At 53.3% G+C, this 12932-nt stretch overlaps 3 protein-coding genes across 3 annotated transcripts; all 3 read right to left on the minus strand.

Annotated features, from left to right (window-relative positions):
* Window positions 1-1134: 1134 nt before the first annotated feature.
* Window positions 1135-5157, minus strand: DQ04_04901000 (protein kinase; the record flags this gene model as incomplete). Its single annotated transcript, XM_009313856.1, has 1 exon — window positions 1135-5157. The coding sequence occupies one exon, from the start codon at window positions 5155-5157 to the stop codon at window positions 1135-1137; it is 4023 nt and encodes a 1340-aa protein (XP_009312131.1).
* Window positions 5158-5642: 485 nt separating this feature from the next.
* On the minus strand, window positions 5643-8153 carry DQ04_04901010 (hypothetical protein; the record flags this gene model as incomplete). Its single annotated transcript, XM_009313857.1, has 1 exon — window positions 5643-8153. One exon carries the CDS (start codon window positions 8151-8153, stop codon window positions 5643-5645), a length of 2511 nt encoding a protein of 836 aa, XP_009312132.1.
* A 465-nt stretch (window positions 8154-8618) lies between these two features.
* On the minus strand, window positions 8619-11420 carry DQ04_04901020 (R27-2 protein; the record flags this gene model as incomplete). Its single annotated transcript, XM_009313858.1, has 1 exon — window positions 8619-11420. The coding sequence occupies one exon, from the start codon at window positions 11418-11420 to the stop codon at window positions 8619-8621; it is 2802 nt and encodes a 933-aa protein (XP_009312133.1).
* Between the last annotated feature and the right edge of the window lie 1512 nt (window positions 11421-12932).

Raw genomic sequence — 12932 nt, forward strand, 5'->3', positions numbered from 1 at the left:
TATATATATATATATTTTTTTATTTATTTTCGTTTTGTATTGTTTGGCTTGCCGTTGGCAAATACACGCATACTTGTGGCACACGACCATGTGTGCACTATGCAGAAGCATGTATACATATATGCGTGCCCACCACCACCACCACCACCATCATCACCCTCGTGGGACTCGTCTTTTCCCCGATGTATTTCCCCCTATCACCGCCACTGCTACACACACGCGGTCCTTCTCCCTCGACTGAGGGCAAATCAAACAAACAAAATACAAAACAAAAACAAAAATAACACAGGAATCAGTAAAGAGACAACAAAGTGGTGGTAAGTGGTGGGAACCGCAGCAATAAAAAAGGAGGAGGAGGGAGGGAGGGAGGGAGGGAAGAAGGGAGGAAGGGAGGGAGGGGGAGAAGAAGAAGGAGGAGGAAAAGGAGGAGGAGGGGAGTCTGCAGTTCGTCCCTTCGGTTCTTTTTCCCCTCGTCACTCGTCGTCGTTGTTCGTTGAAGCTTTCCTCTTCCCTTTTGTTTTACATAAATGCCGATTGTGTTACCCGCCCGCTCACTTACGAGGGAGAGAGAAAACCAGAAAAATACGCGCACGCACAAATGAGCAAATACAAAAAAAAAAGTAAAACACACACACACACACACACACATATAAAGAAAAACAAATAGAACATTACACACCGAGGAGGGGCATGCGTACGTGTGTGTGTGTGTGTGTGTGTTGAGAAGGGAAAAGGACCGCGTACGGGTTGCACACAGCACACAATCCAAATTGCTTTGACTCTTAACGCTACCACCATTATCAATGCTCGTTTTCCGCCCAGTGCGCTGGCTTTTCCAGTACACCTTTTTCCCACGACTGGGACAATTTCAGCTGTTCACTCGCTTTCCCCACTCCCCTGCGTCTTTTTTTATTGTTGTTGTTGCTTTTTTTTATTTGTTTGCTTTCCTATTATATTTCCAATTATTTTTAGTATTATATGTTTTTTTCTTTGCTTCTCCCTTTATTAGGATCGATGCTTGCCGTATTCCAAGTAAACAGTCTGGAGAGACATCGTAGCTAATCCACTCCTTCCACTCATGCCGTTCGTTTGGTTCACCCCTTCTCTCTCACGTGTGGATGGGTGTGTGCCGCACTAGAACATCCATGGATCCTGCAGTAATTCCTCCACGGTGGGCCGCTTGTCGGGCTCTGGCGCCACGCACAACTCCACAAAGTCACGGACGTCGTCGTCAAGCCATGACGGGATTGCCGGCACGACGTCGCCCTTACCAACGCTGATGATGAGCTGCTTTGGGCTCCGCAGCAGCCAATCAATGTCGCAGCGTTCGGTTTGCGCCCAGGCGCTATCGGCGTCGCTCATGCCCGTGAAGGGGCTGCCCAAGAACGCCTCCCGGTGCTCGAACCATGTAGGTGTCTCACTTTGCTCCACCCCAGCACTGTTTTTCATCTCATTTTCATCTTCCTTCTGCTCGGCCAAATCGCCGTTGGATGTGTGCAGACTGCTCCGTTTCGTTGCGGATGCCGCTGATGTGGCCGTTGCTGCGTAGCTCCACGGCAGCCGTCCCGTGAGGAGTTCCAACGCGGTGATACCAAGCGAGTAGACGTCACTCTTCGCCGTTGGTACCTCCCCACGCGCCACCTCTGGCGCCATGTACCCCGGCGTGCCGCGCATCTCGAAGACGCTGCTGATGTTCTGAATCGAGTTCGTCAGGCGGAGGAGGGAGGACCCAAAGTCCGTCAGCTTGCACACACCGTCCATCGCCACCAACACGTTGTGCGGCTTCACGTCGCAGTGCACGACGTTCTTGGAATGGAGATACATCAGCCCACGTAAAGCGTCCCGCAGGAATCGGCGCACCGCCATCGTTGACAAAATCCCGAAATTGCCGAGAATACTATCGAGCGAGCCACCAGGGACAAGCTCCATTACCTCAATAAGATAATCGCTCGAAAAGTAGCAGCTGATGTACTGTACAATATTCTCATGTCGGAGCTGCGAGAACAGCTTGAGCTCCTCAACGATGTCCTCAATGTCAATGTGGCGGGCACGTAGCGCGAAGCATTTGAGTGCGACGAGATCCCCTGAAGATGACATGCCGCGGTACACCACCGAGAAGGCGCCAACGCCAATCTTCTCGGCTGACCGCGTCCACGAGTTGCCCTGCACGTCTGTGAAGACAAATGGGAGTTCCCCCTTTGCATTGCCGCGGAAGGTCGGCGCCATGCCTCCTCCTGCCACCTGGCTTGATGTTGGAGACCCATCCACTTCCTCATCCTCATCGGAGGAGGATAAGAGAAACATCTCGAAGAGACCTCGCTCGCACTCCTCGTCGGTATTAGCCTCTGTATGGTTCTCTATCGGCAGTGTGTGCCTGTGCAGCGTCGCAGCGCTCAATGACATGTTACCAAAGACGTTGTTCTCCAGCTCCGTACCCTCGCGCAAGAATCCTTGCTTGAGATGCAGCATTGGAAGCATTACATCCTCGGCGGAGACAGCCAGGGGATCAGTGTGGTTGCTGTTCTTGGGACCGACTACTGTGACCTTGGATTTGCTACTACCACGAAGATACGGTTTGGTAATCCCTTTGCGTATAAAGCGGTTGCACATCCTCAACAGGCGATCGGCTTGAACGTCCTTGCCCCCCACCCTTGAGAGCAAACGAGCCGCTTCCACATACCTTCCCTTCAGCATGTTTGAAAATCCATGGCGAATAACACGGGCAGTGCGCTGCACCTCGGACACACGCTCCGGCTCTAGTGCCCCTGTGTGTCCTCTCAGTTCGTAGAGAACGACGAGCATATTGGAGACGCCGCACACAACGGCATCCACAGGTATCGTCAGGAACTGCACGTCGAGGGAGATGGCGATAGGCCGCGTCACAAGCACGTGACACTTGAGGGTTTGCACAAGCCTCAGAAGCTCTGCTTGCAGGGGGATCTGCCGCCCATACGTCACACGTGCGTTACGGTTTGCGGCCCCGCAGGTGCCGACCAGGTACTCCCCTGCATCCACAATGGCACCGAGCCGCACCAGTATGTCTTTCCTGGCCACCTGCATCAGCTCCATGGCGAAGCACACCGCCTGCATTTGGTTCCGTGCCATGTTGGAGTGGGCGCCAAAGCTGATCATTAAGAAATCTGGGCGCTGTATCTCTATCACGCCACCGTACCGCATGAGAAGGGGGATACAGGTCCCCAAGAATTCCTGCACCAAACCGTCAATGACATAATCATCATCGCGGAGGGCCATACTCACGCACACAACGCTGCAGTACCGACGGCGGAATTGATTGACCACGTCTTTCAATACATTCTCATTGAATCGAAAGTGGAAGGCATCCACGTCATTGACTTTTGTTGGAGTAACAGAAAGTTCAGTTGTAGGTGCTGTTGATTTCTCAGCTGCTACTGGTGCCACATACATACTGCATCTAGATGTTTCATTCTTCGTAAGATCTTGCGGCGCCGCATCATCGACCTCTGCGTTACATTGTCCCATGACCCCGTGTGGTAAGAACGCTTTCATGTACATAAGTTGCTGATTTAGCATCCGGAATCGGCGCTGCATCAACGCAACCTCGTTAACCGGGGAGGAGCCTTTGATGACATCGGATCCATCACGGAGCTGCATCATCAGATCAAGGCCATGGGCTATTTCCCCCATCGGCTTCACAATAACATAAACAAATGCCATTTCCAGAACCGCGATGCACAGAACAGATGCTGCCAGGGCAGCGACCACCCTATTGCGGGTTTTGTCGAGCGTTCCAGTGACCGCCGCTTTTTGCGTGAGGCCAATGACAGCAAGATTGAGACGTTCATCTGAAATATCGACTCGGGTTACACTAACGACAAGGATGCGGTGTTCGCTTGTGAATCTGACCTGTGAATGCCGTTCCTGCCGTAATAGCATCATGATGCCGTCCCTCCCACCGAGCTTCGCAACGGCTGTCCGCATGTCCGGATTGTTGACTGAGTCAATGTATTGGACCGAATCTTGCGCACCCTCGCAACACCTTTCGGGTGTCACGGTGCAGTTCCAATTATCCCACACGGTCGGTTTCCCTTCATTTGGGTTGGTGCTCAGTACAAGTCCACTCTGAAGTTCCACCACCATCGAGCTGCCCACCTCAGAGAGCAACACCTCAGGATAAACACTCTGAAGTTTGCCCAGCTGGAGAGCACCTGTGATCACCGCCAGCTTGCCAAGGTAGTCTCTAAAAGGGTACGTGTACGTCACCATTGTCTTGCCTGACCTCGCGAAGACCCACCACCGGCGTTGCTGGCCTAACTCAACCCAGGGTATTGCGATGTTCAGAAATGGGTTATCAGGGGCGGCGAAGTCCACAGTATTTTGTCTTTCTGTCATTTTGGAAACCTCCAAAAAGGGCTGTTTTGGCTCGGCATACTTCAGCGTCTCTCGGTCAACCTCGTAACGGTAGTCAGACTCTCCACGTCGGACATACTTCCCAATCAACGTCTCTCCATCGTACTGCCGAGAGCAGTATGCACCATAACCTGAATAGGGACTACTGAGATGTAAGTAAAGCAGATGACCCGAAACTACAGAATTGGCAACGAAACCACATAATTGCTGCATCACGGTTGGCATGCTGGTGTCTCTCCAAGGGTGCAGCTGTACGGTCTGATTGAACTGTAAACTGAGGGCTATAGTACTGATGACCTCCTGGAGTAAAATGAAGTTGTTTGCTGTGGACTTACTGGCCATCTCCGAGGAGCTTTTTATCGTCGACTGGAGTCCTAAATTCAACGCCTTTCTACTTGTTGTCTCCAGTGGCACAACACAGATGACCGAGACCACCAAGATCATCAGAAGAATGTTTGCAATCACAAGCACCCGCAGGCTGAACCTGCACCTTCTCTCACGGTGCTCATCGCTTCGGCAATTCGCACCGGCCACCGCCCCTGGATTTTGCGGCGGCTGGCTTTGGACTTGAAATGTGCACATCTCTCCCTTTCCATAGTCATCGTTGTTTGTCAGCGAGGCTTCCAGACTCGAGTACTCTCGGCGAGCATCCAGCAGCGGCCTGTCAGCCGCTGTGGCCGGGCACTGGCACCCCGGCTCCTGCTTTCCAGCTGTAGCTACCACCGGGACGACGACCACACTGTGCGACACGGTCGCTGTTTCTCCCATGCGCTCTTGGCACGTGGACAAGCACGTATTAGGAGTCACAGTGCGGACGAGCCGTCTGCTGGACATCGAGGGTGCGATGGTCTCTGACCGTTGGGGTTTGGCACCGCCACCGGAAAGAATCTTACGTATTCGCTCAGCGTCGCACTGAGAGAAGCACGTCACCGGCTCTTCACGGATTGCCCCCGTTGGAGACCCAGCCACTGTTAATGTCTTGCTCCGCGGCCTTGAGGAGCGCAAACAAGCAACAGCAAGACGAACAAATAATACACTGTTCCCCCTTTCTTTTCGCACACGAAAAAAAAAAGAATGCTAACAGAGACAAAGCAACTGCAAAAGATTGCAAGAGCAGCCAAACAAATCACAATCAAAAAAAATATCATCAATCGAATGTAGTCAACAATGGTCAAAGGTGTGTGCTTGCAGAGATATGTGTTGTACGAATACGAAATACGATCCCAGTGTAAAGGCAAGACATCAACCACACGTTACCGCAACACAGGAACAGTGAAGCAGTAGAGGTTCAGATGTGGCACCAATGCCGTCTGTTTGGTTGTCGGCAAGGTATCAGCGGCGGCTGTAGTAGGCATCTCTACAACTTTGCTGCACATGCCACTGGCATTGAGTTGGATGAGGTCATCTGGGTTGGTATGGAGGGAAAGAAGCTTTTTATTGTGGTCCGCGCTCACCCCAGCATTATTTTTCACCCGCGAAAAGATGGCGTCTAATGTGTTGTGCGCTCCGACAAGTGTCGCCTCGGTGCACATCACCGGAATGACACCAACAAAGTGCTTGGCGAAGACCTCTGCGGCAGCGCTGAAGTACGTCATCCCGGCCCCTGACGGGCTGCTGAACGACACCACTGCTGATGGCGTAAAGCCACCACCACCACCACCACCACCACAGCTATTAGTTGTACCAGGCGCAGGAGTAATGCTGCCAGCGAGCGCGTCAGTAATGAAGATATGGTACTTTGTGCTGTACAGGCGCACCAAGGCCACAGCATCCACTGCGTTCCTGTCCGACTGTGTGTGCCACGCGTCTCCCAAAACAGATGTAGGCTTCGTTCGCGTGACGTCGCCGTCCTTGTCAACGGCATAGACGGCGTTCTGCTCCTCATCACTGAAGGCGTCAGAGCACAGGAGGAGGCGCAACTGTTTCCACTTCCCAACTATTTGCTTCACGCGGTGTGCAAGTTCTGCGAGGAACCCTGACACATCTGTATCGATCCCGATAATGTGGACGACCGGAAACGCCAGCTCCTGCAATTCATGCTGAGAGGCGGTGAGGAACTGCAGCAACGTCACAACGGCTGAGGCTGATGGGGTGGTGGGAAGATCCACCTCGCGCGTCTGGAGGAGCGGTACAACGCGCTGCTCGTAGTCCTCCCGTGCCTTCCGCCACAGCCCACACTTACCTTTATGGCCACCCTTCCAATCCATCATCTGGTGCTTCTTGCAGCAGTACATCTCCACCCGGCAACCGCCACAACGTAGAAGTTTGTTGCGGCGACGGCCACACCATGAACATGCGTCGCCGTGCGGTGGTGGCGGTACCGGTGCTACATCCCTTGCAAGAGTGTAACCCCCACCGCTGACAGGCGTGATGTGCTGAGAGAGAAACGCGAAGGCCAACCTCGCCGCCTCCCACTGTTCCGGCGTATGGGGTGACTCCTCTAAGATCTCTGCGTGTGGTGACGATATGGCGGTGCTCTTCACAACTGATCCCGTCGGCCTTCGCACAACAACTTTTGGGAACGTATAGTTGCAGCACGATCCTTTGCACAGCGGCTCCATTGGGGCCACTTTCTCCGCCGTCATTTCCTGCTGCTGATGTTGTTGTGCAGACAAAAACTCCAGATAATGGTCAATATCGTCAAAGGCAATACCCTCAACAGGTGTCAATTGCGCGAAAAGTTCGCCATCCTCGTGCATGATGTCCTCGTACACTGTATCTAAGTTTCTCTCGTCACACAATTCCGACTGAAGATAGAGCACCTCACCGCAATCATGCATCATATGCAGCTCTGCGCCGATGGGCTGCGGCTCGAGTGGGCCGGGGTCAAGGTTGTCGATCGACACTTCCTGCTTCTCCACAAGCGGCTTCTGCAGGAGGAGAACGTACCATGGCGACCCTACATGTTCTGAGGAAGTAGGCGATGTCAATGCGAATGAGACAACATGACCCACACGCTTCTTCAAATTATTCACTGCCACACGCCGTTCCTCCATCAACTTGGGGTTTGGACATTCACCAACTCGTGCTGCTGGTGCCGCATCATCGCCAATAGCGTCAACAGACTCTTGAAAAGATGCAGTGTACAATAACTTATGCAATCGCAGAAATTCCTGTAGGATGGCATCATTTCCCTTCTGCGACGGCGCCGAAACGTCCGCTGCCTCTGGTGTTCGATGACACACCCACTGAATCGCCTGCTCCACAAACGCTGGAAGCCGAGTACAAGCGTCACTACCCTTCTGCTCGTCGGCCCTGCTCCCCAGTACATTGTGCCGCTGAACAGATGCCCGCTGCAGCCCAAGCTCAAACAGCACCCGCTCGACCCTCTCCTTGAAGAGAGAGAAGGCACGTTCTGAGAAGAGACCAAGCCGCTCGTGTGTGGTGCCCACAGTCACGCAAATCACGGAGAAACACGAAGGATGAAGACCCGAGGGCACACCTTTCCAAATTTGGGTGATAAGTTCCGCTACCTTCTCCTCCCAGAGTGCCTCCCGGCAGCTGAGCTTCGTGTCGTAGAAAAGGAGGTGCCATGGGGCATCATCCGCTGCAGTGGTGATTTCGTCCTCAGACTCGGCGGAGGACGCAAACAACAGCTGAAATGCCGGGGCGTATAGTCTGTTGGCGCGCCTATCGCGTGACCATTGACGTTGCAGAACAACCAATAATGTCCACCGTGGGTAGCGATCTTTCATGCTGGTTCCTAGCGCATCCACCTTCGTGCAGGCCACGCCATCGCGAAGAAACACCTCCGAAACCGACATGTGGGCAATGCCTTTTTCTTTCTTTGGTGAAATAAAGACGGCTTAAAGTATCAGCCGTGCAAGAGAAACCTCCTAGCACACCTTTCAACTGCCCAAAACGCAACATTAGAGGAAAACCGCAAAAAGAACAGAAAAAGATTACTCGCAGAACACACCGCAACTCACATTGAAGAATGCCCTTCATGGAATTTAAGAACAAAAAGAAAAAGCGACAAGCCACTCTATTTATCACTCAATTCACCTTTACTATCACTATAATAAAAAAACTTCACTCTTAACGTAAAATCTCAAGCAGGAATGAAGTTTTTTTTCTTTACAAAACGTTAAAAACAAAAGTTTAACCAGATAAAATTGAGAGAACCCAAAAAAAAACTAATTCTCCCTTCCAGCAGTCAAAATAGGGCGGGGAGTTATCATTCTCTACGTGTGTCTAAAAAAAGGAAGCAAGTGCATCGACACTGACACTCACATTGTGACGCAGAAGCACTGCCAAAAACCACCTCTACCTTTATTGGAAGCATTGCCACCTTCTCCCAGAAGCGGAGTCGTGTTGCTGATCGCTCCCGTGCTTTCGTTCGAAAGTTCAAGCATCTTCTTCCGATCAGCCTCAGCAGCTGTGAGGGCCTCCGCAGCCTTCTTCGCAGCCTTCGCAGCCTTCTTCTCCGCCTCGGCAGCCTTCTGTTGCTCTGCCTTGAGGGCCTCGGCAGCCTTCTGTTGCTCTGCCTTGAGGGCCTCGGCAGCCTTGAGAGCCTCCGCAGCCTTCTTCTCCGCCTCGGCAGCCTTCTTCTCCGCCTCGGCAGCCTTCTTCTCAGCCTCGGCAGCCTTCTGTTGCTCAGCCTTGAGAGCCTCGGCAGCCTTCTGCTTCTCAGCCTCAGCAACCTTCTGTTGCTCAGCCTTGAGGGCCTCCGCAGCCTTGAGAGCCTCGGCAGCCTTCTGTTGCTCAGCCTTGAGGGCCTCGGCAGCCTTCTTCTCCGCCTCGGCAACCTTCTGTTGCTCAGCCTTGAGGGCTTCTGTAGCCTTCTTCTCAGCCTCGGCAGCCTTCTNCTCAGCCTCCGCAGCCTTCTGTTGCTCAGCCTTGAGAGCCTCGGCAGCCTTCTGCTTCTCAGCCTCGGCAACCTTCTGTTGCTCAGCCTTGAGGGCCTCGGCAGCCTTGAGAGCCTCGGCAGCCTTCTGTTGCTCAGCCTTGAGGGCCTCGGCAGCCTTCTTCTCCGCCTCGGCAGCCTTCTTCTCCGCCTCGGCAGCCTTCTTCTCCGCCTCGGCAGCCTTCTTCTCAGCCTCCGCAGCCTTCTGTTGCTCAGCCTTGAGAGCCTCGGCAGCCTTCTTCTCAGCCTCGGCAACCTTCTGTTGCTCAGCCTTGAGGGCCTCCGCAGCCTNCTGTTGCTCAGCCTTGAGAGCCTCCACAGCCTTCTGTTGCTCAGCCTTGAGGGCCTCTGTAGCATTCTTCACAGCCTCGGCAGCCTTCTGCTTTTCAGTCTCGGCAGCCTTCTCCGCCTCAGCCTTAAGAGCATCGGCAGCCTTCTTCTCCGCCTCGGCAGCCTTGAGGGCCTCTGTAGCCTTCTTCTCAGCCTCGACAACCTTCTGTTGCTCAGCCTTGAGGGCCTCGGCAGCCTTGAGAGCCTCCGCAGCCTTCTGTTGCTCAGCCTTGAGAGCCTCCACAGCCTTCTGTTGCTCAGCCTTGAGGGCCTCTGTAGCATTCTTCACAGCCTCGGCAGCCTTCTTCTCCGCCTCGGCAGCCTTGAGGGCCTCTGTAGCCTTCTTCTCAGCCTCGGCAACCTTCTGTTGCTCAGCCTTGAGAGCCTCGGCAGCCTTCTTCTCAGCCTCGGCAGCCTTCTCCGCCTCAGCCTTAAGAGCCTCGGCAGCCTTCTTCTCCGCCTCGGCAGCCTTGAGGGCCTCTGTAGCCTTCTTCTCAGCCTCGGCAGCCTTCTGTTGCTCAGCCTTGAGAGCCTCCGCGGCCTTCTGTTTTTCAGCCTCAGTCACCTTAAGGGCCTCAGCAGCCTTCTTCGCAGCCTTCTGCTTCTCAGCCTCCGCAGCCTTCTTCTCCGCCTCAGCAGCCTTCTGCTTTTCAGCCTCGGCAACCTCGAGGGCCTCAGCAGCCTTCTGTTGCTCAGCCTTGAGAACCTCCGCAGCCCTCTGCTGCTCAGCCTTGAGAGCCTCTGCAGCCTTCTTCGCAGCCTCGGCAGCCTTTTTCTCAGCCTCCGCAGCCTTGAGAGCCTCGGCAGCCTTCTGCTTCTCCGCCTCAGCAGCCTTGAGGGCCTCCGCAGCCTTCTTTGCAGCCTCAGCAGCCTTCTGCTTTTCAGTCTCGGAAGCCTTGAGGGCCTCAGCAGCCTTCTGTTGCTCAGCCTTGAGAGCCTCTGCAGCCTTCTTCGCAGCCTCAGCAGCCTTCTTCTCAGCGTCAGCATCCTTTTTCTCAACCTCCGTAGCCTTCTGCTTTTCAGCCTCGGCAGCCTTGAGGGCCTCCGAAGCCTTCTTCGCCGACTCAACAGCCTTCTGCTTTTCAGTCTCGGAAGCCTTGAGGGCCTCCGCAGCCTTCTGTTGCTCAGCCTTGAGGGCCTCTGTAGCCTTCTTCGCAGCCTCAGCAGCCTTGAGAGCCTCGGCCGCTTTTTGCTTCTCAGCCTCAGCAGCCTTGAGGGCATCCACAGCCTTCTTCTCAGCCTCAGCAGCCTTCTGCTGCTCAGCCTTGAGAGCCTCCGCAGCCTTCTGCTTCTCAGCCTCGGCCGCCTTGAGGGCCTCAGTGGCTCTCTGGTGGTCGACCTTCAAGACGACAGTGTCGGACTCCTTGATGGTGTTCGCGTTTTCCTTCTCTTTCGCCTGATAGCGACGGACAACCGCCTGTTTTTCTTCCTCGGCAGCGCGAGCCTCCTTTATGGCTGTTTGTCGTTCGACCGCCAAGGCGGCAGCACGCTCAACCATCTTCCAGCGCTCACTGTCCGCAGCTTCCTTCGCGCTCTGGAGTTTTTCAATCGCGCTCTCAGCGTTTGCAAGGCTGCCTACAGCTTGCTCTAGTTCGCAGCGCAGCTGTCCCTCGTCGTACTTTGCCTTCCGCAAGAGCTCCTCGTACGCGCTTTCAAGCTCTTTGATACGTTCGTCACGCAAGTCAACTTCAAGGCGCAGCCCATCGAGCATCCGGTTCCCCTCCTTTGAACTGACTGAGCTGGTGGCGTCGATGGAGTCCACGGTGCTGTGCGAGGTATCGCGGCTTGAGGCCACGGAGCTAGTGTCGTCGTAGGAAGACGCCGTGGGCGATGTGTTACGGAGGGCGCTTATCATCTTACGTGGTAGTAGTGGTAGTGGTGGTTGGTTTAGATTTCTACACGGAACGGCAAGAGGGGGAGCCGGCGAGAAGCACAACGAAAGAAGAAGAAAAAATGCATTACACGAGAAGATATGTAAAGGCACAACCTCTCTGAGGGTAGTGATGGAAGGCAGTGCAAGAGACTCGGCAGAGCGACTCCAACAAATAGATCGCCAATGAGAAATGCAGAGCAAAAACCCAGTGAAAATGAGTTGTCTGTCTTAACTCTGGCAGCTGGCATGGCCAGGAGGGACCTGCTCCATTACAAGAAAGCCGCCGACGCTTAAGTTGGCTGCACGTCACCATGATCAGCTATTAGTACAATTGTATGACGCAAGCAAGGTGACAAGTACAACAGACATCCCACATCCCACAAACAGATAATTCGGTACTCACCTCAACCCTCGCAAGTGTACTTAAGGGAGCATGAGAAACCACTTAATTTAAAACGTCCATAGGACACCACCTATAATGTCACGTGCAGCAATGGCGTGAATACTAACGCACTCTCCTCACAGTGCAGTCGACAAGATTTCCTGCCCACACACCTCCCGCCCCAACTAAGAGCAAGGCCACTACTCCAAAGTCATGCAAATGACAGTTCGCTACACGCTGCATATGCAAGACACAAGGTCCGCGGGGTCCCACCAGCCCAACCCAGGAACGGTAGCTCACACAGAACAGCCAGTACACGGAATTCTTTCAAACCAATAAACGACACAAACATATATATATATATATATATATATTCGCCTTCCGTTTGATTGGATAACTTGATGACGATGTTAAAAACTCCGGCAAAGCCCTCACCTTGAAGCATAATGATAACACGCATGCTTACACATGAGTCAAGCTCCAACGACAGACAACGCTACATAATATAAAGGCGACAGCGTCAGCCACAAAAAAAAATACCCGCATAGCCAACACATCCCCTTTGAAAATAGACAAACAAAAAAAAATTCCTCACGCACTACGACATTGCATTTACACCAAAAGGTCCCCGCATAGGCATACCAAAAGAGCGATTAAAAATACACGGGACAAACAGTCAACAACACTTACAATAAGAGAAAGGCATCACTGGTAAACAAAAAAAAACCGTATTCCGCCAAAAAGAAACTATCTTTCACAATGACAAAGAGAAATCCGCCCTGTAAATGCAACAACCACACAGACACATCATAAACCAAAAGAACCACCTCCTCAAAACAAACCACCGTATATCAGCAGAACAGCAACTAAAGACCAAACACACAAAACCACAGGGACACAAAGCTTAAACAACTACATATTATTATCACCCAAACCAAAACTATCAGAGAGCAGAGTGTGCCACGGCGCCCCCGAGGAAGTGCGTGTCTCCTCCGGACAACCTGCAACAGCCCAGGGCAACCAGCTGGCACCTGGGCGACGACGCAGTGCACAGTCAATGCCAGTTGCAGCACCGATTAAACGGCTCCAACGAGCCACTCAAGGCTGATACC

This window comes from Trypanosoma grayi (assembly GCF_000691245.1).
Source record: "Trypanosoma grayi strain ANR4 Tgr_490_V1, whole genome shotgun sequence".
Lineage (NCBI taxonomy): Eukaryota > Euglenozoa > Kinetoplastea > Trypanosomatida > Trypanosomatidae > Trypanosoma > Trypanosoma grayi.